The sequence below is a fragment of the Oncorhynchus mykiss genome, chromosome 16 (assembly GCF_057628025.1).
Source record: "Oncorhynchus mykiss isolate SJ-2025 chromosome 16, ASM5762802v1, whole genome shotgun sequence".
In the NCBI taxonomy this organism is placed as follows: Eukaryota; Metazoa; Chordata; class Actinopteri; order Salmoniformes; family Salmonidae; genus Oncorhynchus; species Oncorhynchus mykiss.
In genome coordinates this window covers 50,095,001-50,122,518 of record NC_143037.1, presented here as the reverse complement: position 1 = coordinate 50,122,518, position 27,518 = coordinate 50,095,001, and the positions used below count along the sequence as shown (strand labels likewise).

The 27,518-nt window shown below is 42.9% G+C and overlaps 1 protein-coding gene across 6 annotated transcripts in view; it reads left to right on the top strand.

Annotated features, from left to right (window-relative positions):
- Positions 1 to 8,428: 8,428 nt before the first annotated feature.
- The window catches only part of LOC110492147 (uncharacterized), a 25,003-nt gene continuing 5,913 nt past the window's right edge, over positions 8,429 to 27,518 (top strand). The window contains exons 1-10 of one of the 6 annotated variants that reach the window (XM_036947079.2): positions 8,570 to 9,107; positions 9,746 to 9,864; positions 17,219 to 17,281; positions 17,387 to 17,525; positions 18,353 to 18,446; positions 23,506 to 23,581; positions 24,531 to 25,919; positions 26,347 to 26,462; positions 26,581 to 26,664; positions 26,868 to 27,002. In XM_036947079.2, the coding sequence (XP_036802974.2) occupies positions 9,816 to 9,864; positions 17,219 to 17,281; positions 17,387 to 17,525; positions 18,353 to 18,446; positions 23,506 to 23,581; positions 24,531 to 25,919; positions 26,347 to 26,462; positions 26,581 to 26,664; positions 26,868 to 27,002 (2,145 nt within the window). In that variant the 5' untranslated portion in view covers positions 8,570 to 9,107; positions 9,746 to 9,815. Of the gene's footprint in view, positions 9,108 to 9,745; positions 9,902 to 15,999; positions 16,197 to 17,218; positions 17,282 to 17,386; positions 17,526 to 18,352; positions 18,447 to 23,505; positions 23,582 to 24,530; positions 25,920 to 26,346; positions 26,463 to 26,580; positions 26,665 to 26,867; positions 27,003 to 27,518 lie in introns of those variants that run through there. The other 5 variants (XM_036947085.2, XM_036947086.2, XM_090203125.1 and 2 more) reach the window with 5 other exon arrangements.

Sequence of the window (27,518 nt, the reverse complement as noted above, 5' to 3'; positions counted from 1 at the left end):
GTGGCAGCATCATGTTGTGGGGGTGCTTTGCTGCAGGAGGGACTGGTGCACTTCACAAAATAGATGGCATCATGAGGTAGGACAATTTTGTGGATATATTGAAGCAACATCTCAAGACATCAGTCAGGAATTTAAAGCTTGGTCGCAAATGGGTCTTCCAAATGGACAATGACCCCAAGCATACTTCCAAAGTTGTGGCAAAATGGCTTAAGGACAACAAAGTCAAGGTATTGGAGTGGCCATCACAAAGCCCTAAACCTCAATCCAATAGATAATGTGTGGGCAGAACTGAAAAAGCGTGTACAAGCAAGGAGGCATACAAATCTGACTCAGTTACACCAGCTCTGTCAGGAGGAATGGGCCAAAATTCACCCAACTTATTGTGGGAAGCTTGTGGAAGGCTACCTGAAATGTTTGACCCAGGTTAAACAATTTAAAGGCAATGCAACCAAATACTAATATGTAAACTTCTGACCCACTGGGAATGTGATGAAAGAAATAAAAGCTGAAATAAATCATTCGGCAATACTGTTATTCTGACATTTCACATTCTTAAAATAAAGTGGTGATCCTAACTGACCTAAAACAGATAATTTTTACTAGGATTAAATGTCAGTAATTGTGAAAAACAGTTTAAATGTATTTGGCTAAGGTGTATGTAAACTTCTGACTTCAATATGTCAGGATGTTGTGTATTCCTGGAAGTAATCAGAATTCATGTAAACATGGCTTGTCCGGGTATAGCAAGTTTAGCCGTGGGACAAGGTAAATTAAGCCTTCTACACATTTCTGTACTGAATGAAATATTACCACAATCACAATCACTTTTTTGTCTTTTAATAATTTGAATCATATTTTAACACTGGCTTAACACCAAACAAATGCTTTGTGCTTTTTTTAACACTTTGAACATAGTCCAAGCTGGTAGTTACGTCATGTCCCAGGGATAATGCCTTGCATTACGCCTGGGAAGAAAATTTGCTCAACTTGCAATTGGCTCAAACATTGGCTCAACTCACCCCATGGCCATTGGCTCAACTCACCCCATGGCCATTGGCTCAACTCACCCCATGGCCATTGGCTCAACTCACCCCATGGCCATTGGCTCAACTTACCCCATGGCCATTGGCTCAACTCACCCCATGTCCATTGGCTCAACTCACCCCATGGCCATTGGCTCAACTCACCCCATGGCCATTGGCTCAACTTACCCCATGGCCATTGGCTCAACTTACCCCATGTCCATTGGCTCAACTTACCCCATGGCCATTGGCTCAACTCACCCCATGGCCATTGGCTCAACTCACCCCATGGCCATTGGCTCAACTTACCCCATGGCCATTGGCTCAACTCACCTCATGGCCATTGGCTCAACTTACCCCATGGCCATTGGCTCAACTTACCCCATGGCCATTGGCTCAACTCACCCCATGGCTATTGGTGCAACTCACCCCATGGCCATTGGCTCAACTTACCCCATGGCCATTGGCTCAACTCACCCCATGGCCATTGGCTCAACTCACCCCATGGCTATTGGCTCAACTTACCCCAAGGCCATTGGCTCAACTCACCCCATGGCCATTGGCTCAACTTACCCCAAGGCCATTGGCTCAACTCACCCCATGGCTATTGGCTCAACTTACCCCAAGGCCATTGGCTCAATTCACCCCATGGCCATTGGCTCAACTCACCCCATGGCCATTGGCTCAACTCACCCCATGGCTATTGGCTCAACTTACTCCATGGCCATTGGCTCAACTCACCCCATGGCTATTGGCTCAACTTACCCCATGGCCATTGGCTCAACTCACCCCATGGCTATTGGCTCAACTTACCCCAAGGCCATTGGCTCAATTCACCCCATGGCCATTGGCTCAACTCACCCCATGGCCATTGGCTCAACTCACCCCATGGCTATTGGCTCAACTCACCCCATGGCCATTGGCTCAACTCACCCCATGGCTATTGGCTCAACTTACTCCATGGCCATTGGCTCAACTCACCCCAAGGCCATTGGCTCAACTTACTTAATTAGCCCACACAGGATGCACTTTCATGCTAGGTTTAGGACCTCATATTGAAGTGTATAGAGACCCCAACTGATTTCTAGAACAATCTTAAAGGTATCTACTTTAGATACAAGCATCATGAAACCTCTTAACATAATGAATTAATTTAACTTGGTGAAAATGTTTTTTTCGACCTAACTTACCTCTTTTTGGTATAATATTTGATCTAATTATTTATTTTGTGTATGGTTTCCTAGAAACAAGGGTGGCTTACTTTACCCCTTTGGCTCAACCCACCCCACTGTCCACTCCATGAGGATTGATGTGTTTATGAATATCAGTCAGTGTTACTCTCTTGGTGGAGGTGTCATGTTACTGTCTCACATTGGATTATTTGGACTATTCATCAAGGGCCCGCCCGATTCAGATTTAGGAAATGAACTACGGTTTTGATTTAAGCACTTCTCAGTATTTTGGTATTCAGACTTATACCGGAGGCTCCCTTATGCACACTGAGTGTGTGACAATAAAACATCCCTTTCTTCTTCTTTTTTTAACCGCTGAAAACCCTCCCACTTGCCTTCCAACAGATTTCCTCATGGAGTTTTCATTTAATGGGGTTTTCAGTACATGTATCAAAAGCCATCACTTTAAATACAGTGTGTAGCTTTAATTCGAATTTTCTCGAACAGACTCAATAATATATAGAGAGAACGGGTTTAGCAGAGCGTCTGCTAAATGACTCAAATGTAATCAATGAAAGAAAGCCATCAAAATATAGGCATGTGCATATCTCCGTTTCAGCAGCAATTGGTAGATTCAAAAATTCTCTAATCTTGTAGATTATTTATGGTTACGAACGCACACTGAACAAAAATATCAACGCAACATGCAACAATTTCAAAGATTTTACTGAGCTACAGTTCATATAAGGAAATCAGTCAGTTGAACTACATTCATTAGGCCCTAATCTATTTCACATGACTGGGAATACAGATAAGCATCTGTTGGTCACAGATACCTTAAAAAACGGTAGGGGCGTGGATCAGAAAACCAGTCAGTATCAGGTGTGACCACCATTTGCCTCATGCAGCGCAACACATAGTGTTGATTGTGGCCTGTGGAATGTTGTCTCAATCCTCATCAATGGCTGTGCAAAGTTGCTGGATATTGGTGGGAACTGGAAAACGTTGTCGTACACGTCAACCCTGAGCATCCCAAACATGCTCAATGGTTGACATGTCTGGTGAGTATGTAGGCGGGAAGAAGTGGGACACTTTCGGCATCCAGGAATTGTGTACAGATTCTTCCAACATGGGGCCGTGCATTATCATCCTGAAACATGAGGTTAATGGAAGCAGATGAATGGCACAACAATGGGCCTCAGGATCTCATCTCCCATCTGCCCGGTGCAGTTGAAACCGGCATTTATCTATGAAGAGCACATTACTCCAGCATTCCAGTGGCCGTCGAAGGTGAGGATTTGCCCACTGCAGTAAGGTCAAGACCCCGGTGAGGATGACGAGCATGCAGATTAGCATCCCTGAGACGTTTCTGACAGTTTGTGCAGAAATTATTTAGTTGTGCAAGTTTCATCAGCTGTCCGGGTGGCTTGTCTCGGACAATCCCACAGGTGAAGAAGCTAGAATGGAATTCCTGGGCTGGCGTTGTTACACGTAGTCTGCGGTTGTGAGGCCGGTTGGATGTACTGCCAAATTCGCGGCTTATGGTAGACAAATTAACATTCAATTCTCTGGCAACAGCTCTGGTGGACATTCCTGCAGTCAGCATGCCAATTGCACGCTCCCTCAAAACTTGAGACATCTGTGGCATTGTGTTGTGTGACAAAACTGCACATGTTAGAGTGGCCTTATATTGTCCCCAGAACAAGGTGCACCTGTGTAATAAACATGCTGTTTAATCAGCTTCTTGATATTGACAGCCACTGCTGTCAATGGTGGATGGATTATCTTGGCAAATGAGAAATGCTCACTAACAGGGATGTAAACACATATGGAACATTTCTGGGATCTTTTATTTCAACTCATGAAACAAATCTTTACACGTTGCGTTTATATTTTTGTTCAGAGTATTTAGGAATCTGCAGGTATGCTTCAGTTTGTTGCCATATGACTGGTTTCACATTTGTCTCCAGCGATCATAGGGTAAAATGTATCTATAACAATTGTCATGTATTTACTATCACCCTATGCAAACTGATTACTCATTTACCTAACTCTTATCAATAGCTCTTATGGAGAATGGTATTATTTCTATCTGAAAATAAGATGTTTTTCTACTTGAAACCGAAAGGTTGCTCGACTTTATTTATAGTTTCCTCGCGCAGAGAGATGGTGGAATAGAGCTCCACGGTGGAGGTGTCATAATACCCATAAAACCTAGCAGAGAAACAGGGTAATGGTTAGGGAGAAAAGTGCATTAAAAGGGAATTAAGTTCTATTTCCGTGCGCATAACTCAGGTCTGAATTCCCCCTGAGTTGCACTGGGACTGATGTTAAAATGTATGCAAACTTCTCTTAAAGTAAATCACATTTAACACATACAGTATAACACATAAAACATATTTATATTCATTTTGATATTTATACTACAATACTATATCTGACTGAAATGTCCTACAGATGTAGGATCTTAATTTGAGCCAGTTTCCTAGAGCAGGAAAAAAAGTCCTGCAGCAACAGGAAATGTGGATTATAATTCATGGACATTTTTGTAGGGGTTGATAGATTGTTTTGTAAGGGAAAATCAAGTCTGAAATTTCAAGTGGAAATTACAAACTTCAGAAGCCTTTAATAAAACCCACTTATCCTGCAACAGGGTGATGAAATTAAGATTGTATTACAACAGAAGAAAATGGGAATCTGAGTTATGGAGATACAGTGCCTTCGGAAAGTATTCACACCCCTTGACTTTTTCCACATTTTGTTGCATTAGTCTGAATTTAAAATTGATTAAATTTAGATTTTGTCACTGGTCTACACACAATATACCATAATGTCAAAGTGGAATTATGTTTTTAGACATTTGACAAATTAATAAAAAATTTAAACTGAAATGTCTTGAGTCAATAAGTATTCAACCCCTTTGTTATGGCAAGCCTAAATAAGTTCAGGAGTAAAAATTTGCTTAAAACCTGTTTGGGATCGTGGGCGGTATTTTCACGTCCGGATGAAAAGTGTGCCCAAAGTAAACTGCCTGCTACTCAGGTCCAGAAGCGAGGATATGCATATAATTGGTAGATTTTGATAGAAAACACTCAAAAGTTTATAAAACTGTTAAAATTATGTCTGTGAGTATAACAGACCTTATTTGGCAGGCGAAACCCTGAGGACAAACCATCCAGGAAATGTTTTTTTTGAGGTGACTATGTTTTCAATTGCTTTTCTATGGGAATCTATATTTCTGAGGCATCTGGTTGCAGTTCCTAGGGCTTCCACTAGATGTCAACAATTGGTTGATGTTTTTCTTTTGAGTAATGAAGAAGTATGGCTGTTCAGATTGAGTGTCGAGTCTAGTGTACTGTTGTGTTTGGGGCAAACGCGCCAAATAAATGGAGGATATAACGACGGAATCAATCGAACAAAAGGACCATTTGTGATGTTTATGGGACATATTGGTAAGGCATGAATTATATAGCTGTTTCTGAGTTTTGTGTCGCGCTTGGTGGGTTGAAATATGATTGTCATGTGTTTGTTTTATGGGGTGCTGTCCTCAGATAATAGCATAGTTTGCTTTCGCCGTAAAGCCTTTTTGAAATCTGACACGGTGGCTGGATTAACAAGGAGTTAAACTGAGTTTTGGTGTATTGCACTTGTGATTTTATGAAAGTGAAATATTTGTAATAATTTATTTAGAATTTTGCGCTCTACAATTTCACCGGATGTTGTCGAAATGTTCCGCTAGAGGAACCCCTAGCCGTAAAAGGTTTTAACAAGTCTTTTGAATGACTACCTCATCTCTGTACCCCCCACATACAATGAATTATCTGTAAGGTCCCACAGTCGAGCAGTGAATTTAAAACACAGATTCAACCACAAAGACCAGGGAGGTTTTCTAATGCCTCGCAAAGAAGGACACCTATTGGTAGATATAAAATACATATAAAAAAGCAGACATTGAATATCCCTTTGAGCATGGTGAATTAATTACACATTGGATGGTATACACCCAATCACTACAAATATACAGGCGTCCTTCCTAAGCCAGTTCCTGGAGAGGAAGGAAACTGCTCAGAGTTTTACCGTGAGGCCAATGGTGAATTTAAAACAGTTACAGAGTTGAATCCCTGTGATAGGAGAAAACTGAGAATGGATCAACAACATTGTAGTTACTCCACAATACTAACCTACATGCCAGAGTGAAAAGAAGGAAGCCTGTATAGAATAAAAAATATTCCAAAACTTGCATCCTGTTTGCAATAAGGTACTAAAGTAATACTGCAAAGAAATTAACTTTAAGTACTGAATAGAAAGCGTTATGTTTGGGGCAAATCCAATCCAATCCAACACATCACTGAGTACCCTCTTCATAGCATGGTGGTGGCTGCATGTTATGGGTATGCTGCTTGTCATCGGCAAGTACTAAAATAGTTTTTTAGGATAGAAATAAACGGAATAGAGCTAAGCACAGGCAAAATTCTAGAGGAAAACCTGGTTCAGTCTGATTTCCAACAGACACTGGGAGACAAATTCACCTTTCAGCAGGACAATAACTTAAAACACAAGGCCAAATATGCAGTGGTGTCTTACCAAGACAACATTGAATGTTCCTCAGTAGCCTAGTTACAGTTTGAAAATCTATGGCAAGACTTGAAAATGGCTGTCTAGCAAAGACTCACAGATGTAATTGCTGCCAAAGCTGATTCTGAGAAGTATTGACTCAGGGGTGTGAATACATATGTAAATTAGATATTTCTGTATTTCATTTTCAATAAATGTCCCAAAATGTCTAAAAACATGCCCCTTGTGGGGTATTGTGTGTATATGGATGAGAAAAAATAGTCAATTTGATCCATTTTGAATTCAGGCTGTAACACTACAAAATGTGGAATAAGTCAAGGGGTATGAATACTTTCTGAAGGCACTGTGTGTCTATAAAGGATTTTATACGCCTCCAGAAGCCCCATTGGCCCAGATGACATTTGAATTCAGTTTAAGTCAGAGCAGGGTTTGCCATGGGTCATTTAATCAGTTTGATTGATTCTCAAACTGTTCAACGGCCTTCTTCTGGCAGCATGTTATATTTGGGCTTTCACTTTTGCCTAGTCCTGCAATAAAACCTTTTTTATGTGTGCGTCAATACCAAATAGGCCTAGACACAGGCAGACGTAGCCATTGGCTGAGACGCTGGAGAGACAAGTTGGGGGTGTGTTCATTAGAAGGTAACATTTCCCAACAAACGTACTGACGTACGTCCTCCTTTTTTAACATTTTATTAGAGGTCTCTGACGCCAGTCCCCTGGCCTCTCGTATGATAATGAGGGTGACGGAAGCGACTGGTGACATTTACTTTACTGTTGGAAGGCCAAACAATTAGTTTGTTGGTGATTTACAGACTGTATAAGTCAATGGCCATCTAATTCATCTCAGTTTTATTGCCATTCAAAGAGCATGTTTTAATAAAGTCTATTTAGTTTTAAATTGGAATGATTGTGTCCCAGTGCAAAAGGCTCAGATGATGGTCTCAACTTTGACCTGAGGAATATTTAAGGACTTTGCAGCAACAGGGCAAAATTAAAAGAGATTTAAAAGAGAAATGTCTTGAATGTTGTATAGAGTAGAGAGGTCTATAGCATGCATTAAGGAGTACAACGCCATATCCAGAGATGGCTGATGATTGTGTGAGAAACAGATGAGAAATGGTGGGAGGAAAGGCTGAGAAGAGGGTGTCACACACCACCAAAATAATTGTCTCCTTTATTTTCTATAAGGATATGGCACATGATCTGGTGCGATTCAAATGGAGGCTGGTAATAGCGAGGCTTATTTGTTAAAATTAACATATTAATGGAGTAGCCTGGATACTATCAAATGTTAGACTATAGCCAACAGATCCCCTTGACACATTGTATTTATAAAGAATGCACATTCATGTTTGATGTATAACACTCCCCACACGTTGCTAAACAGTTCCCTAAATGTTGCAGTGTGGCTGACCTTTGACCTAGTCTGTTCCGCAAACAATTCAGGCCACTCACTTCTCACCCATGTTGTCATCCCATGACCACAGATTGTTGTTTTTAGATAGCACCAACAGACGGCAGAAAATACCTCATTCAAATATGCCTTGTTCAACTTTAATGCGTAAAAATATCATTCCTATTTTAAACTGTTAATTTGAACTTTGAATTAGAAGGGAACCCCTGTATCTTATAACTGGTGGCAACGTTTTTTTTGGACAATCACAGACAATTATTAAAACGATGTAGTGTTCAGTCCCAGCCACATACACAAGTCTGTATAATGCTAAAATAAAAATGATCTTGATAATAAGCGCCTATATAAATATTTACAAGTGCGTGCACGAGTTTGTGAGAGAGCACAGGTTGAAAAAAAAACGGGATCCCGCACGCTGTCTATACATGGCTGTTGTCTAGTGCTACGGTCCAAGCTATCTGCAATCCATGGGACTTGTTACCCCGTTGAGGTGAAAATGTAAAATGGTTAAGGTAAATGTTACGGTTGGGTAAGGGTTAAATTTAAGAGTTAAGGGTTAGAGGTTAAGGGCGTCCCAAGGATTCCGGATTGCTCCTGCCAGTGTTTAGTGCCACGAGCCAAACAACTTGACAGAGATAGTGTGCTAAGTTTGTCCCCGCTGGCTTCCCATCAAACTACCAGACTGACGGCTTTGTTTCATTGATAAACTAAAAAGATAGTTGTATTAGGTCGAGACGCCTGGAATAAGTTTGCGAGACGTATCGGAGACTATGGCGAACATGAAAGGATAACTGCGGATAAAGTGTCTGGAAAATAAGGAACTTCGACAGAATCTCAAAGTTTATACTTCACTGTCATGTTTATTGTTGAGTGCGCTTTTTTGTGCGCGAACAAACGATATTCAGGACTGCTGCGGATACAGGTAGGCTACAGCTTTAGGTTTTGTTTGTTTCGGTTGGGAATGTTTTTAGCGATTGATGAGCTTGACAGACACGCATTAAACCATTGTTGATGTTTTTATTCATTTGACAAAGAGCACATTGTCTGTGTCGCCATTATCATAATAAATGTCATTACAATGCCTTTGGAATGGAATTGGGTCCATCTCGTAGCGATCCTGCTTTAGAAAACCTTTGCATTTAGGTGCGCGTTTCTCGACCTTTTCACTATTGTTCAGTAGAGTGTAAGTATTACATGTGTAACAGTGTTAAACGTTGCAATATTGTCTCGAGTTTAGACTTTACCTTCCAACCATAACAGCTTATGTCAGTCAACAACCTTCATAATAGTACTTGAATGTTTAACATAAACATAGGAGAGTCTATATGAATGATGTAATGTACGCTTCTTCAACTGAATGCCTACTGTACAGTCGTCTGTCCAAAGAAACACCTGTAAGCCAAATTAAGATTTGAGGACTATGAAAGTCCACTGCTTAAGGTGCCTGCTGTGAAGTGTGTTGTCTCCTGTAAGAGTTACTACTGCAGATCAGTGTTGAACATTACTTTTTTTTATGATACTGGACTCACTTATCTTTATGATATATCCATCATTCCCCAGGGTCTTGCTGTACTGATACTGCTGTGGGCAGCACTGAGGACAATGAGGCTGTGACTGGCCTCCTGCAGCCATGACAGAGCTGGAGATTGATCAGTCCCACCTGCCACGGGTCCAGGAAGGCAAGTAGAGAACTAGACTCACTGGCCAGGTCAACAGGTGTGTGTGTGGAAGTAAAGGTGTAACACTTCAGGCCAGGCTACATATGCCCTGACCATACCACCTCGCCCTCACTTCAAATAATGTGCCAATGTGTGTGACTTTGGATTACTGTGAAACTAAAAAAAAAGCCAGAGCCTCATTACGTAGAACTCCTGAGGGATTTCATGGAGGGAGGTGGGTGTTCGTTAGCTACCCAGAAGCCTGTAAATGGGTTTCAGCAAAGGGTTACGTGTTGTGGCCTTGTTCTTCTATCTGTCTTCCACCAGTAAGGGCTTTGCTTTTTGTCCATCTGGGATAAGAGGTGCTCGTGATGTCTTAGCAAGACAGGCAGGCAGGATTGTACACTGTCAAAGCCAAGGCTGCTGTGTAGCGAGTGGCCTGTACAATGAAGATAAGAGCCTGGAATTGGATGGCCATTCCAGAAAGCCCCCCCCCCCCCCCATCTCTCTCTCTCCTCCCCCCCTCCCATCTCCTCCCCTCCCCCTCCCCTCTCTCTCACTGCAGTTGAGGGTGGAGGATCGCCCCACTGGCTAGGTGCATATTAGATCTCTCTCTCTCTCCCCACTCTGTATTGTTAAGCAAACTTAGCTTTTTTAACTAGCTACTATTTTGTTGGCACTTAATGCAGTACCGATGCAAACTTACTGTTTTCAACCGATGGGTTCGCATTTTCTTACACTGTAATGACAGTAGTAGGTCATAGCTTTTTTTTCTTTGGCATTTCTGCATAAAAGCTAACTAATGAGCAGGACAGCAATAGATGTTGAGATAATTGCTCTTTCTGTACTTGTTTCCATTGACAATGGGCACAGTGTGTAAGAGAGCGTTTCCATGCTTTATTAAGCAGAGAACAGTGGACAAACAAAGCCCACTAGACTCTATTGCACCATTACACTACTTGCTAAAACAATAGCAGCACTCAAAGATGTCTGATCAGTTTAAACCTTACCATCACAATACATTTTTACCAATGATTTGTCAGAATGCATTCATTGTTTTAGTTTGGTTTACTCAAAAGGGTTAAGTTATTTAATTTCCTACTGCTAGTTTGTGTTTTGCCTCCATTTCCTGAAGTGCTGTTCCCACTGTCCCAATTGTCCTTCCCAATTCTAGAAGCTCAGCCAAGTCAACTTGCTTTGTTTTCACTCCCCCCTTATCTGTTCCTGTTTTTTCTTCTCTGCTTTCCTGATATAGTCTGCCTCATCGGAGGAATGTAGCTCCCTAAGGAAGGCCCCCACCCCCCTCTGACCCCCATCCCAGTTACTTGTTTTCCACTATATTGCACAGCCAAAGTCAAAATTAGCTATATTGTAAACATTCATGAAAACAAACTTGTGCTTTTTGGTTTTAATTTAAGGTTAGGTATACTGCTAGCAGTGTGGTCAGGTTTAAAATCACATTTTAAGGAGAGAAATTGTAGAAATGGGCGAGGGGGGGGGGGGGGGTTGTTATGACTTTGTGGCTGTGGCAACTAGTGACGACCCAGTTACTCTCTCTCCCAGTCCACACATCCCTCCCTCGCTCTTCCTCTCTGCTCTGTGACAGCTCTAGCCCACACTGATATTTATCGTACAGTGTCTGAGTACACAGGAGCTGATGGTCCCAACTCTAGTTAAAACATTCAAACTTATAGAGAGGGACGAAAGGCAGTGGCGCAGTGGTCTAAGGCACTGCATCGTCACTACAGTCCCTGGTTCGAATCCAGGCTGTATCACATCTGGCTGTGATTGGGAGCCCCATAGGGCAGCGCACAATTGGCCCAGCGTCGGCCAGGTTTGGTCTGGGTAGGCCGTCATTGAAAATAAGAATTTGTTCTTAACTGACTTGCCTAGTTAAATAAAGGTAATTTATTTTTTATAAATAAAAAGAGCAAGGCCTGGTTGCATAAAACATCAAGTGCATTTCATTTTTTCCCCCTTAAAGTTTCCTTGACTTAAAGTCAGTTGCACAAAACATTTAAAGGTGAATTTTCCCCTTAAATGAAGTAAAAAGGTTAAGGGTGCCCATGAGGTCCCTTAAGTGCGTCATTAATTATGGATATCAATGTAAACAATGTTTGTGGCGCTGAGTATTGTTTTCTCCTGCCCTGTTTTCAAAAGGAAAACGTATACCAGCATGCTAGCTGCTTAGCTAAACAATGGAAGGTGCACAATCCATGGCTACAAAGCTAGCTACTGTAGCTACCTACTCTGTAAGTTAGCGTGACATGCTAGAAATGAAAAGAAACAAGTCGAGGAGAAAAAAGTTACTAAAATAAACGTTATCTTCATTTTGCGATCTCCCAAAATAAATGCGTTCTCATTGAGGAGACATTCAGTAAATCAGGTCATCTCCATGGTAACCATAGACTCTTTCTGCCATACATGCCTTTAAACTACTGTGAAATCCCTTAAATTATGCAATTACCTAAGGAAATGTTTAAGGGGCTCTGTGCAACACCCTTAAGAGAAACACTTAAGACGTTTTATGCAACTGGGCCCAGGAAGGGAACAGTGGTGAAGGAGTGGGTGGGGGGGGGATTTGGCCTAAAATATAACCCCTTTTCACTTTCTCCCACTCCCTCCACTTCTTTTGTCAACCAGCCACTTCACATCCACAGGCCAAGTGGCTGGGGAGATAAAAGCCAAGTGTGTTTCACCAGTGGCTTCCTCTCACTTTCGGTTGGTTGGACAGATTTGCACTCTACTCATTGTTTTAACACCAGTCATTTTCCTAGTGCATGATTGACATCCCTGGTGGAGGAAGATTCATGATAAGGGAGGTTGTTTTTACCCAGAGGTCGTAAAGGTCATGGCTTCCTGCTTCTGACTCTTCAACATTTTACTGCCTCTTCCTCTGGAGAGGCTGTAACAGCAGACTTTGGAAAATAGCTACTGTCTGGAACCCTCATCAACCTGTTTCTCTCTTCTTCAAATGTTGGATCTATCAGAAACCCTGGATGGCGTCCCCCTGACTCCCTCATCTTGACAATTTGATACCGTGGTAACCGCTCCCCACCAATTTGTCCTTCCTTCAAGTGCCACTACCAATTCCACCTGATCTCTTACTCCCTATCCTCTTACGAAACATGCTTTATAAGTCAGTGCCTTTGTAAAGAAGCTTAAGATCCCCTCCACTGTAAGATAATGTAAACAACATATTTGTGCTGAATCTATTCTCCTCGCTCTGTTTTTATTGTCACCACAGACTACTCCCTCCCTGTCATGCAGTGTGTCCCTCCCCATCCACACCCCTGGATGTGGAACTTGAGCATAGTTTAAGTGTTGAATGAGTTCTAGAAAACAAGTTGGTTAACACACCTACCCAGGAAGCCCGCCAGTCACTTCCACCTCCACTGCTCTAGGGCCTGAGGGAACTGAGTTCAGCTGTCACTGCCTTCTGTTTAGCATGATGTATTTCAAGATGGATGCACTTTTTCCTCGTGTGTGTCCCATCAATATACTTTTTCTGAGTGAGTTGAGGCCTGGAAAAAGACTTCAACTCCTGAGCTGTCCTGATTCCAAGCCAGATTTGGGACTAATCCTACTCCTTCCATGGCACAATGGGCAGTCTGGACACAAGGGCGGCTGGTCGATCAAGTTAGTGGTAATGTCTCTCTAGCCATATGGCAGGTGTGTGTTGTCTGTCTGTCTGGATGGGGGTTAATGCTGGGCTTAAACTCTGAATGCTGGCCAGACTCAGACTGGCATTCCTCCACAGTGATCGTGAAACTTAATGTGTCTCGGCTTAGTGTCAGAGAGAGTGGTCACCTTTGACCTACAGTGTTGTTGAGCACTTTTGCATGCTGCCTTCAAAAAGACTACGGCTGGTATTCAATCTGATTATGCTTTGTCGGCAATGCACGTTTTAAAGGCAATTTTCACGGCAAATGCTGCAGATGTCGGTGCAATCGGAAATTACCTTTTTAAATAAAGCAAGATCTAATTGAATCCCGGCCTAAATTGACCAACTAGAAACGTCAGTCTTTGTTGTGGAGCATGGTTTGAACCCCTGTATGAAAGGCCCAGGGTCGTGGGCGTCCTCCCTTCCCTGTTTACAGAACAAGAAAAAAGGGAGACCTCCTCGATTTGACTGAACTTGGGCTGCTTGTGTAAACCCAAAATGTAACATGGCATTATTAGAGCAGGGTGTAGTGCAGGTAACTACCGAGCAACATTTCCCTGATACTACAGTTCACTAGAGAAATGGTGGCTTCAGTCTCAACCTATTTAGAAAGGAGAGTTCGAGACAAGCTAGAGGGATACATGGAGACAGACAGAGACAGGGGTGTTGATCATTGACCGTTAACATGGGACTCTCCCAGTCGATGATGACAGCTGGTATTTTAATTGGAATTTCACAATCTGCTCAAAGAAATGACTCCTTTTCATGACATCGGTAGTGTAGGCTATTTGATGTGTGTGTGTGTGTGTGTTTGAAAAAAGGACTGTAAAAGCTCTGATAGACTGTCAGAACTGAGGAACAGGAGAATGTGACTGGCTATGGGGTGGAGCCATTTCTCTGTCAAGCATGTAGTGTTTATTTTGCCAGAGTGACTTGACCATGTCAGCCCCAGAGTGATTTATTTATTTATTTTTTACAAATACACACTGCTGGCAGAGATGTTTAGACCCTCCTTGGGCTACTGTGAACAACCCACTGGTCTCTTAAAACTAGCTATTAAAACTAGATCAAAGGAGGGGGCAATACAGTGGTCATTTTTCCACCTAAAGTTTCAAATGTTGTGTTCCACTAAAACCATTAACAACAACCAGCCTCCTCACTAAAGTTCTCCTCTGCAAATCTGGTATCCCTTTCTCTCTCTGTCTCGGTCTCTCTCTTTCCCTGTCCCTCTAACTTTCTGGTAGCTTATGGACTGGGGGGAATGGTTAACGATCTGGTTGTAATCTGATCTGGGGCATTACTATGTTCAGCAGGTGGCCGGTATATCTCAGTCACTGGGATGGGGGAGCTGTCGCTGTGTAACACTGCCGGGCCATAATACAGCAGTTTGATTGAATTGGGGAGTCTTTAGATGCTGCTGTGGGGGCCCCAACAGGCACCTCCAGGGACCAGGCATAAGGCACTGAAGATAGATCTATACACACTGGCCTCTCCTCAGGAAGGACTCAGACATGCTGTTTAGGGCTGACCCCATTTAGCCGACTGGTCGATTGTTTGGTTGATAGGCTGCTGTTCGAGCAGTTGCAAAGAAAAAAGGAGGGGAATGGAAAAGGGGATACCTAGTCAGAGGTGTGGGGGGGTTGCCTTAATTGACATCCACGTCTTCGGCGCCCAGGGAACAGTGGGTCAACTGCCTTTCTCGGGGGCAGAACGACAGATTTAAAAATACTGGATTTAAAAATACACACCAGTAGTACCGTCTTCAATGTTTGTTTGGTTCCGTCATTTCCTGTAACGCATTTTATTATTGTTAGTCTTTTACAATTCTCATTGTCAGTGGACACATTGTTTACAGAGCGCACAACCTAGGCTACACTTGTGAGAAACCAGGTTTGGTTCATTCCATTTACGAGTTGTCAATTTATTTGTTGTGTTTATTTATTGGAGCTTAGTGGTTAGAGCATTGGACTAGTAACCGAAAGGTTGCAAGATCGAATCCCCGAGCTGACTTGATGAAAATCTGTCTTTCTGCCCCTGAACAAGGCAGTTAACCCACTGTTCATAGGCTGTCATTTAAAATAAGAATTTGTTCTTAACTGACTTGCCTAGTTAAATAAAGGTAAAATACATTTGGTATTTTATTAGGATCCCCATTAGCTGTTGCAAAAGCAGCAGCTACTCTTCCTGGGGTCCACTAGAGTTGTCTTTGTGGTAGACAGTCTGTAAAAAGTTGTTTTATATACTGAACAAAAATATAAATGCAACAATTACAATTATTTTTACTGAGTTACAGTTCATATAAGGAAATCAGTCAATTAAAATTAATTAGGCCCTAAACTATGGATTTCACATGCCTGGGCAGGGGCGCACAGCTGTGGGTGTCTCTCGGAGGGCTTAGGCCAACCCACTGGGGGCCAGGGCCCAGCCAATCAGAATGAGTTTTTCCCAACAAAAGGGCTTTATTACAGACAGATACTCCTCGGTTTCATCAGCTCTCCGGGTGGATGGTCTCAGATGATCCTGCAGGTGAAGAAGACTGATGTGGAGGTCCTGGGCTGGTGTGGTGACACATTGTCAACGGTTGAGAGGCCGGTTGGACATACTGCTAACTTCTCTAAAACAACGTTGGAGGCGGCTTATGGTAGAGAAATGACATTTTCTGGCAACAGCTCTGGTGTACATGCTTGCGGTAATTATGCCAATTTCATGCTTCATTTAAAACTTGAGACATCTGGCATTGTGAGGTTGTCAGACAACACATTTGTATTGTTCCCACCACAAGGTGCACCTGTGGAATGATTTATTTCACCTCATGAAACATGGGACCAACACTTTACATGTTGTTTGTATATTTTTATTCAGTATGAATACTCTTTACATATCTAAGAATTTAATTCCTCTTGCATGTATTTTTGTTTCTTCACTATGTATTATTTTTTGGGTGCTTGTGTAAAAGAGTGAGCAGACTGCCATGAGGCAAACCTTTTTAGTGTGTGGCTGTAGGGAGGAGTGATGGTAGAGACACAGAGGCCCAGACTCTACACACAGCACACAACATTGTCTGGTCTGGCGTGGTCTGCTCTGGTGCACAGTTACACTGCAGCTGCTGGCACAATTCCAGACTGGGTGTTCCTCTGAGACTCGCTGGGCAGTCCTCCAGCTCCAGCCATGAAACTCATTGACTCTGGTCATCACACTACAATAATAGACATACCCAAACACACAGGGAGGGCTTGTTTGTATAGCCTGTTTAGATGTAGTCTATGTAATGACTTGTACCCTGTTCTGTTGGCCTCTTAGTACAAAATGTGATTGGACCAGGCAGTGTAGGATGTCATGGGTGACTATTGATGTGGTCTGAGGGACTGCTGTGCCAAAAACGCAACTGCCCACTACATTGTCTCCTTGCAGCGCAAGTCAGCACCAGTCAGATCTTTTGTTACTGTACCACAGTGGCAGTTGCCATTTCAGTATTATGTTTCTCTCAGTATTGAATTTACTGTACATCGAAACAGAAGTATTTGACGTCACTTGTCTTTCTCTCATTAAATAACTAATATTTTTTCCCCCAAAGCTATGGTCATATTTTATGACATGGAAATAAAGACGTTTAGTCCTTTTTTTGGAAAAATAAATGCTTTTTTTTGTTTCTTTTGTGATTTGAAATGTTAAAATGGCTTTTGTCCAACTGCCATTTTTTTCCCCCTTCAGTGTGCCATGTTTTTGCTGTCCTAGAGGATGGAGCGTTGGCACACAACCTACAGGAACAGGAAAGTAAGTACAACTATATCAATCCCAGTCCCTCACAGTAATGAGTCAGTTACAGTAGTAGGGGTTCCACTCTGTCTGTGTGTAACCCTGTGTTCCCCTCTGTGCCAGTTGAGCAGTACTACACTACCAACATGCAGAAAAACCAGCTGGTGCAGAATGATATCCGCATTGCCAAGAGGCTGCAGAATGAGGAGGAGGAACAGAGAGCTCAACACAGAGCCCTCCTGAGCCAGGTTTCTAGACAACTGTAAGGGCACTGTGTTGATTTAAATAAATATTACTTACACACACACGTTCTCCACCTCATCCTCTCGATGTGCATGCACACACACACACGTTTGTTTTACTGTCCCTGTGGGGACCAAAACATTTATTCCCAGGGAAAATAGTATTTTCCCTAACTCCTAAATCTATCCCCTAATTCAAACCCTAACCCCTAAGCCTAAAATAGCCTTTTTCCTTGTGGGGACTGGTGAAATGTTCCCACTTCTCTGAATTTTCCTTGTTTTATCATCCTTGTGAGGACTTCTGGTCTCTGCAAGGATACTAAACCACACACACACACTACCTGATACTCTCCATATTACGTCTGTGCATTCATTGTACTTACCTGTCTGTCATTATCTCAAACAGTCTAGTCCACCGGTATTCAAACTTTTCAGCGAGAACCACATTTTTTTTCCCACCAGAATTTCTGGGGACCCTATGTTTTCGTGACCCCACTCCAAACGACGCAACCATAAAATATACACATTTCTAGGTTATATAAATAACCTTACATTCATTACATTTTAACCTCTTCTCAAAATGAAAATAAAATTGTTCCAACATGTTTTATTTTTCTAATGCATCTTTTTCAACAACCCCGAAAAGAATTGACTCTCTGCAGTTTGACCCCGACTGACCTAGACGGTTTCCATAAACACTTCTTACATCATTTAAAATGTGTACTCTGGCATAGTGTACATATGGCTTTCAGCATGTTGTACATACTATACTGTATATGAAACACAGGGTGGTCTGATCTCTCGGTAGTAATCCTAGCCCTCTCCCCTGTCCCCTCCGTGTACACAGTCAGGAGGAGGACTCTGAGTACGCCAGGATGATCCAGGAGGAGATCTTGAGATGTGCTGATGAGGAGGCTCAGAGAAGGGAGCAGGAGGACGAGGTAAACTGCAGATGCCTTTTGATTTGAGAGACTGGCGGTTCATAGTGGTTCTCTACAATACTGATTGTGTACTCACTGCTCAGTAATCCAAGTGGATTTCATCTAGCTTCCTGTATCTACTTCAGTTCTGTGGGGTCCAAATAGCTTGATATATAATGTGGCTCTGTAAAGAATAAGGTCCCAGTGGAGCTGAATGCTCCTCTGGGCCCCTGGTTTACCCACTCAGATTTGAGCAGGGTCAAAGGCCACCAGAGAGACAACTTGTGCGCTTTTAGCGTGAATAACAAGTTGAGCAGTTTCCTGGTAATTCACTCCAGATTATGCTCCATCCCTTTTACTGTCCCACTGAATGATAGTATTATGACAAACAGGCTAGATGGATGCAGAGGCTTTATCTGTACAACTTTGTAAAATATTTTGTCTAAAATGGATGCATTGCCTTCAAAGTATTCACACCCCTTTACTTTTTCCACATTTTGTTGTTACTAAGTTGAATTAAAATGTATTTGTCATTTTTTTTGTCAACAATCTACTCAAAATACTCAAAGTATGTCAAACTGTCAAAGTGAAAAATTCTAACATTTGTAAAAAATAATATTATGATATGATAAATAAAACACTGTTTTGATTAGGTATGTATTCAACCCCCTGAGTCAATACATGTTAGAATCACCTTTGGCAGTGATTACAGCCAAAGGTTTCTGGATAAGTCTCAAAGAGCTAGTGCTGAGCGATTTAACCAAAATTGTGTTTTTGGGGGAGGTTATTAATATGGGCAGGTGGGACGGTAGCGTCCCACTTGGCCAACATCCGGTCAAATTGCAGAACGCAAAATTCAAAAATACCAAATTGAAATATTGAACTTTCTTGAAAATATGTTATACATCAAAATAAAGCTTAACTTCTTGTTAATCCAGCCGCTGTGTCAGATTTCAAAAAGGCTTTACGGCGAAAGCAAACCATGCGATTATCTGAGGACAGCGCCCCGCATACAAACACATGAAAATCATATTTCAACCAGGCAGGTGTGCCACAAAAGTCAGAAATAGCGATATAATTAATGCCTTACCTTTTGAAGCTCTTCTGTTGGCACTCAAATGTCCCAGAAACATCACAAATGGGCCTTTTTGTTCGATAATGTCCTTTATGTCCCAAAAATGTCAATTTATTTGGCGCGTTTGATTTAGAAATACACTGGTTTCAACTCGCCCAACATGCTTACAAAGTATCTAATAAGTTACCTGTAAACTTGGTCCAAACATTTCAAACAACATTCCTAATCCAACCTCCGGTACCCTAAAACGTAGATAAAATTTAAGACTGAGTAAACTGTTTCTAATACCGAATAAAAACAAGGTGAAGCGCGCTCCAGTTCACGCGCATCAAAACAGTAGAGTCCACCTGGAGTGACACTTACAATGGATAGGACTACTTCATTTCTCAAAAGAAAAACATCAAACAATTTCTAAAGACTGTTGACATCTAGTAGAAGTCATAGGAACTGTAGCCAGCTCCTAATTAAGGTTATCCCATAGAAAACAATTGGAAAATCCTATGACAATAATTTGTATTTTTTAAATCCCTGGATGGTTTGTCCTCGGGGTTTCACCTGCCATATCAGTTCTGTTATACTCAGACATTATATTAACCATTTTAGAAAACACTACATTTTCTATCCAAATCTACCAATTATATGCATATCCTAGCTTCTGGGCCTGAGTAACAGGCAGTTTACTTTGGGAACGCTTTTCATCCAGAGGTGAAAATACTGCCCTCTACCCAAGAGGTTAAACAACTAATTGACCGACATTGGAATTCAAGTAATTGAACCTTTCATTTCGGGATTTTTGTGAGCCCAGAACACCGTTTCTCTAGAGAGAAATCAAATCATTCACGAGAGAAAAGTCCAAAACTATATGGGAAACATGGCAGAAGGAAGTTGTAGTTTTCATAAAGCAAATATTCAACCTAGTTCAGCGCAGAGACATGGTAATTAATTCAATGACCATGATTTCTGACTCGGACACAGATGGATACTCCTTTACGCATGCTACGTTAGATACACAGACCGCATATGCTTCCGCATGAGAGAGGAATGTACACAATAAGACGATGGAGGCTTGATACCCATATGATGTAAACTACATCATATGATGGCGTTTTTTGCGTCATATGATCCAAAAAGCATGATGCGTGAATGATTCCTGTATTTTGAAAGTTTCATAGCTTAATGGTATTGCTGACAAACAAAAGATTTGGGACCATGTCAACAATGGACTAATCAAATGTATTTATAAAGCCCTTTTGACATCAGCAGTGGGTGGAATTATCCTTTAACAATTACAAGCATACCCATAACATGATGTAGCCATCACTATGGTTGAAACTATGAAGAGTGGTACTCTGTTATGTGTTGTATTAGATTTTTTTTGTCACCTTAGTGTTATTTACCACTGTAAATCATGGGTATCAGTGGTTTGGGCTGAATTATCCCTTTTAGATGAAGCTTAGAAGCCTCACTCTCATAAAGGATCCTTGTTCAGAGTGAGTGAAGTCAGAGCAGACCGTGGGTGTGTCCATCATTCTAGGGGTAGGGTGGAAATGTTTTAGTGGCTTGGCCCAGGAACAGTAGTGTTGCTGTAAGTGGTGGTCTTTCATGTTGCCAGTCCTTTTTGTGTATACATATTCCAGTTACAAGGTTATTGCAAGTCCCCAAAAGACAGCAATTTGTTAATTTAATGAATTCTTTAAAGACTTGATTTCTAAAGGTCAATGTCTTTGCTCGTCTGTAGAATCACTTGACTAAGCGTAGTCTTTACTCCATGGATTTAATAGTGCTAAATCACTTTCAGAAGCCTCAGTGTTGGCTAATTATAACGATGAGCAAACACACTCCAAGCAAATTCACCTTTATGGAAGATTGGCTGATGTAGTGTGTTGATTAAATATTAGCATCCCCGCTGACTGTTTAATTGCACAGCAGAACAGAAGGCACCAGGCGGTGCAGTCAGTCTAAATGCCAGATCCCCATGGCACTTCCTGAGCTAACCTGCCATGTCAAGCTGCTAATTGTCTGCTGAGGCTGGCAGCGCTGAGCTGGCGAAGTGCTCTGTGACTCAAGCTAGAGGAACAGTGCTTGTGCTCGTATGGTCTTTCTTAACACTTCACTTGTGTCATTAGAGATGTTGAACTGAGAACCCTCTAAACATGCAGCGCTTGATCTACAAGCGGTGTCGAGAGGTTATACTGACAGGGATTGTTGTCCTTTTTTTGCAGACATAAAAGAACATCTCTCAAAATGCATAAACTTTTGTTTGTTTCCTATGGTGTAGCTTAGACCTTACTTTACATAATCTGTGAGTCTGTGCCCACCATCGGTGGAGACACAACATGCTCTTGAATACAGGTGTCACCTAGAGCCAGAAATCACCATCATTTGCAAATAAATTCATTAAAAATCCTACAATGTGATTTTCTGGATTTTTTTTCTCATTTTTGTCTCATAGTTGAAGTGTACCTATGATGAAAATTACAGGCCTCTCTCATATTTTTAAGTGGGAGAACTTGCACAATTGGTGGCTGACTAAATACTTTTTTGCCCCACTGTATTTTTATACAGGGCTTCTTCATTACAATGAATAGATGGATGTCTGTCTTACAGGAGGGCTCTGGGGATAAAGGCATAGCCCAGGTCTCTGGAGGTCTATTAGAGCTGCTCTTGTACAGGGTGTCTCTGGCATGACCAGTTGACAAGGTGTTGGGTGAAAGTGAAGCAGTCCTCTTAGCACTTTTTCCAGACCAGAGCCCAGTCTCTGCTTGCCCGGCAGGCAGGGGGAGATGAAAGGTTGGTCTGTCTCTGGTCTGCTGGTCTGTTATTTTCCATTGAGTCATCCCCCAGGCCTTCCTGAAATAACCAGCCTCGCCAGGCCAACAGGAGACTGGTCCTAGATCTATTTGTGTCGTCTTGCCACATTGACCATAAGAGTTGGTAAGACGGCACAAACTAAACTGGGACCATGCTAACCCAAAGTTGGTTTTGTGCTGAGCGGCCAATGTGGACCTGCCCAATTTCACTCATAATGGAGACAAGTGACCTACTGTGACTCTGCATTCAACACTTCCTCTGTCGACAAATGCCTTTCTAATGCAGGCCACCCAGACTCTGTCTATGCAATGACAGCGGCTAGCCCTCAGTGTTTATCATGCTGCAGGTTTCCACCCATGATAATAAATACTGTTTAGTTGTAGTGCTCTCATTTCCACAGAACAAGGCAAAGATACATGTGTATTGTGTTCTATGGAGTTCATGTTTTGTCATTTACTGTTTGTTTGCGTTAACCCCCTGAACCACCAGACTGAGTCATGGACCATTGTGGTCCTTGTTTGTACTTAGAGTATACGTCTTGGCATTGTTCTTAATCTGTGTCATAATCGTACACTTGTAGCCATGTTCTGTGGATGCTTCACATCACTCACCATTCATTCTTTGCTGATTTCTTTGAAGATTCTGTTCTTAACTGCTAGTGCTTGCTTTACCATCTTGAGTAATTGCTTCGGTCTTTGTACGGTGATTGTGGGCAATATTATACTGACACCTTGTGGTGCTAATCTGTACTGTACACATGAATGACCTCCTTCATGGGCAGGAAACAGAGAAATCAGTGGAAAGGGTTTTTGAATGAAGGCTAGATGGGTGGAAGCTAAATAGGAAGCACAGTCATTGATGCCAACACGCACTGGCAGAGGCCTGGTTAACCTCACCCGTAACACTTGGCTGACATTTTTGACTCCGTATGGCAACTGAGCTCAAACTGAGTGTGTGAAGAGTCTGTTCTGCTCTGAATTGACCTCAAATCACTCTTATTTACTTTGATATTTGATACCTGCTGAAGACATTTGTTTTTATAATCTCAAAACTATTCATTTTATTGACATGTGCTGGCTGAATTTATTGTTACGGTTCTGGTCCCATGGATGAAACGATACACAGGCGTTTTGCCATAACATCTGTTAAACATGTGTATGTGACCATTGAAATTTGGTAACATTGTTTCCACAGGAAATGGCTAAACGCATCCAGGAAGAGGAGGGGCTGAGGGTCAGACAGAGGAGTAGGCAGGAGAGCCTCAGTGACGGTACAGCCACACTTTTTATCTTGTATAAGGGAAGCAACTGATACTGGCACTTTCCAAATATTGCTAACCATTCCAATAATGTCTTCTCTAACGGTGTACTTAATGTGTAAAAGGCTCCTGTGTTGACAAGGCCATTTGTTTTAGGGTTCCTTTTTATCTTTCTGTGGCTTCTTTTATTTCTGAAATCATGTCTAAATAATTGATTGCTTTGGTTTGAATCATACTTTGGGTGGTGCCTGTTATTCTGACCTTTCCTGATAATTCTGTTACTTCTCAATGATTTTTTTCAAAGCCATGATTGGCGTGCGTGCTGCTTTCTTTTATGATCACAACGAGGACAAAATATGATACTGAGGAACTTGAAATCTTAATAAACTAAATAAACCCCACTGTTTCTAATTTCAAACGCTGAAAGTGACGAACCATCAAGCCCTCCACACCTGGATCATTGTGACCGCGTTGTAGGTGTAGATCATAGATGCTGTGTGGTAAAGTCTAACGCTTGCATGGGGAGGCTGGGCCCTAATCTAACCCTGCTTTGTTCTGCATGCTTGACTGCTGTCATTCCCATCTGCATCCACTTGACCCCACAGGTCTCCTGGCAGCATAGATGGTCAGCCTTATCCCTTTGGCAATCACTCGGCTATAGCTATCTCCTTAATAACATGGACCATGGCACTGTATGTGTTTTGTCTGTCAAGCTTGTATTTGAATGTGCACTTATAGTTAAATAATCTTATGATAATTTAATGACATGCCTCTGTTGAGCCCAATAGGGTTAAGAAGTGTTTTTTTTAAAAAGTGCATTTAATTTAGCATGGCCCCTTGTATTTTCACATGCAGCCCAAGTCTGTCTTGCACCATTTACTGCACCTGCCTAATACTACATGTAAAACACAAACACCCACATTCACCTGCTTTTGTGTTTGCATGTTTGGCTTGACTAAAGACAGTGCCAGCGTCCCTGCCTCGCCTTGCCCACACCAGCCTGCTCTCAGCACCAGCCCCATACATGAAGAGCTGCGCCATCAGCCTGCTACCAGCAGGTGGCAGTGTTCTATCTCTAACACACAGCCACAGTCAGACTCTACAGCTGCGCCTCTGTCTGAGCCTTACAGGACAGCAGGACAGAATAACAGAACTCTGTCATCACGTGATAGACACATGGATCCCCTTAGAATCATCAGAAACAACCTCCAATGCCCTCCACCTGACTATCTAAGTGATGAAGGCTCAGAGCACACAGACACTGTTTTCCCTGAACACCTCCCTCCATCCCGGCCGTGTAGACAGGAGAAACGTCTCAACACTGCCCCTAGTGGCTACAGGACTCCTGTGCACCAGCCACAAGAGAGAAGCAGCGGGAGTCTCAGCCGCCACAACCGCTTCAGAGAGGACCATGGCAGGGTTTGGGAGAGGGGCAGAGGAGAGAGGGAAGAAAGGGGGAGTCTGCAGGACAGGGATAGGATTTGGGACATGAATCCCAGGGTAGCTCGTGATGGGGGTTATGACAGGGACCCCAGGTCAGAGGATGGCAGGGAGCGGCACTACAGAGGAAGAACTAGTGACCCTGCTAGAGGGGTGCAGGATAGAGACCGAGATGAGGTCAGAAGGAGCTGGACCCACAGAGAGACCAGCGACAAGAAACAAGTACGCTTCCAGGACGACACCAGCAGACGCTGTCATAGTTACCATGGTGACAGCAGGCGGGCAGGAAATGTCTGGGAGCTGATTGCCCATGACTTAAGAGAGCGGGGTGTGGCCTTGAGGCAGAGCTTCAACGGGGGGTCACGGTCACAGCGGACAAGGGGTAAGGGCAGAGACAGCCAGGTGCATGATGGGGGAAATACCATCGCCTGTAACAACTCTCAACCACAGAGGGCTTTTCAAATGGCCATCTGCAACAGGCCCAGTTACCATGGAGATGTCAGGGAAAGGAGTGCCTCACAAAGAGAAAGCCTCTGTCACCGTGAGGGGGAGAGAGAAAAAATCCATGAAAACCTGACCATAGAGGAGGCTAGTGGGACTGAGGTCTATGATGAACACTGTAGAAATGATAGGCTGTTCAGCAGAGAGCGAGAGGGGAGGAGTAGTGGAGACCCCAGACACAAGGTCAGCTCAGGTGGGGACCAGGCGAGGGAGGAGGGCAGGGTCGACAGGCACTACCATAGCGAGCGCAGGGTGAGGCGTGCGAGTGAACACCAGCATGAGGAGGATAAGCAGTACCACTCGGAGGAGGAGAGACCCCCACCCTCACAGAAAGTCTCCCAGCGCAGCCAAAGCTTCTGCAGCAGAGGGCCCTCCATCAGGGCCAGATCCAAGCACACCCACAGAGCAGGTAACACCCAGAGCTACAGGTTGCAGGTACCTCAGTGCTCTGAACAGGCAGACCTGCAGGGAGGCAGCTACTGTACTCTCCCTTTTGATTAAGGGTATTTTGTGTGATATTTCCTCTGTAGTATTGTTGGTCATTCTGATGGTCTGGGAAATATCTTAACCTGGATTTCCTTTATTCAGAGAACAGCTGCTCTTCTTCAACCCCTCTCCAGCCTTCATCTTCTTTGTCCTCTCATCTCTTGAAATGATCTAACAGACTGATCTAACAATATGTGCTGTATCGTTTCTTTCCTCTAATTACATGTCTGTCTTCATCTTCACAAGGTCTGTTATTTCATATACCTTTTATCATACCACATCACAGCATCACTCCCATCACACCCCTTATTTCTCTAAACCTTCCTGACCCCAAGTCTCTCCTCCCACAGGAGCCGCACTGCAGCCGGAGAAGGGGGCGTGTCTGGACTTGGGGGAGCTGCAGCAGGTGCTGCTGGATGAGGAGCTGGCCAGGAGGCTGCAGGAGGAGGAGAAGCTGCTGAGGAGGGTAAGGGACAGGAAGGATACCACACCCACAGTGCCACCTGCTGGATGTACTTTCAGCTCCCCCGAATACTACTATGTTGCTGAGTGTTAACCACTCTTCTCTGGTGTTGTCATTGCAGAGCCCTCCAGCCCGTCCCTCCCACTATCAACGCGATTCCTATCCAGCGGGAGACTTCAGAGTGGCACAAGTGGCCCAGGATGAGGTAAGACGTTGTTTTGGAGGTACAGCAGTAAATATAATGATTTAGTCAGTTTCTTTAAGGGAGTCTCAAGTCTGTATGAACTTTTTATCACCCAATCTCACTAGTCATCAGATAAATCATAGGCTTAGCAAAACCATTAGAAAATGCAGCCTTCAAAGCCAAAGGTGTGATTATGACACTGTGGTCACTGTGTCCTCTGTCAGGAAATCGCCCGCTTCATGCAGAAGCAGGAAATGAAGTCAAAGCGTCGTTCACGGGACCTTGATGGCCCGGGGTCACAGCGTGAACCGCATGACCTGGCTGACCCCTATGACAGGAGAACTGCCAGAGACAGACGGGTAGCTGCTGCTGTTTCTTTTGGGTTTTTCAATCGCTTTTTGGTGCCATTTTCACGTGTGTGTGGTGAATTTAACACTTGTAACGCAGCAGTCTCATATTAACAAGTATTTATTGTGCATTAATTTTGAAGACCTCTTTCACCATACAACCATTGATCCAAAATACAGTTGAAGTCGGAAGTTTACATACACTTAGGTTGGAGTCATTAAAACTCGATTTTCAACCACTCCACAAATTTCTCATTAACGAACTGTAGTTTTGGCAAGTCTGTTAGGACATCTACTTTGTGCATGACACAAGTCATTGTCCAACAATAACTTATAATTCACTGTATCACAATTCCAGTGGGTCAGAAGTTTACATACACTAAGTTGACTGTGCCTTTAAACAGCTTGGAAAATTCCAGGAAATTATGTCATGGCTTTAGAAGCTTCTGATAGGCTAATTGACATCATTTGAGACAATTGGAGGTGTACTTGTAGATGTATTTCAAGGCCTACCTTCAAGCTCAGTGC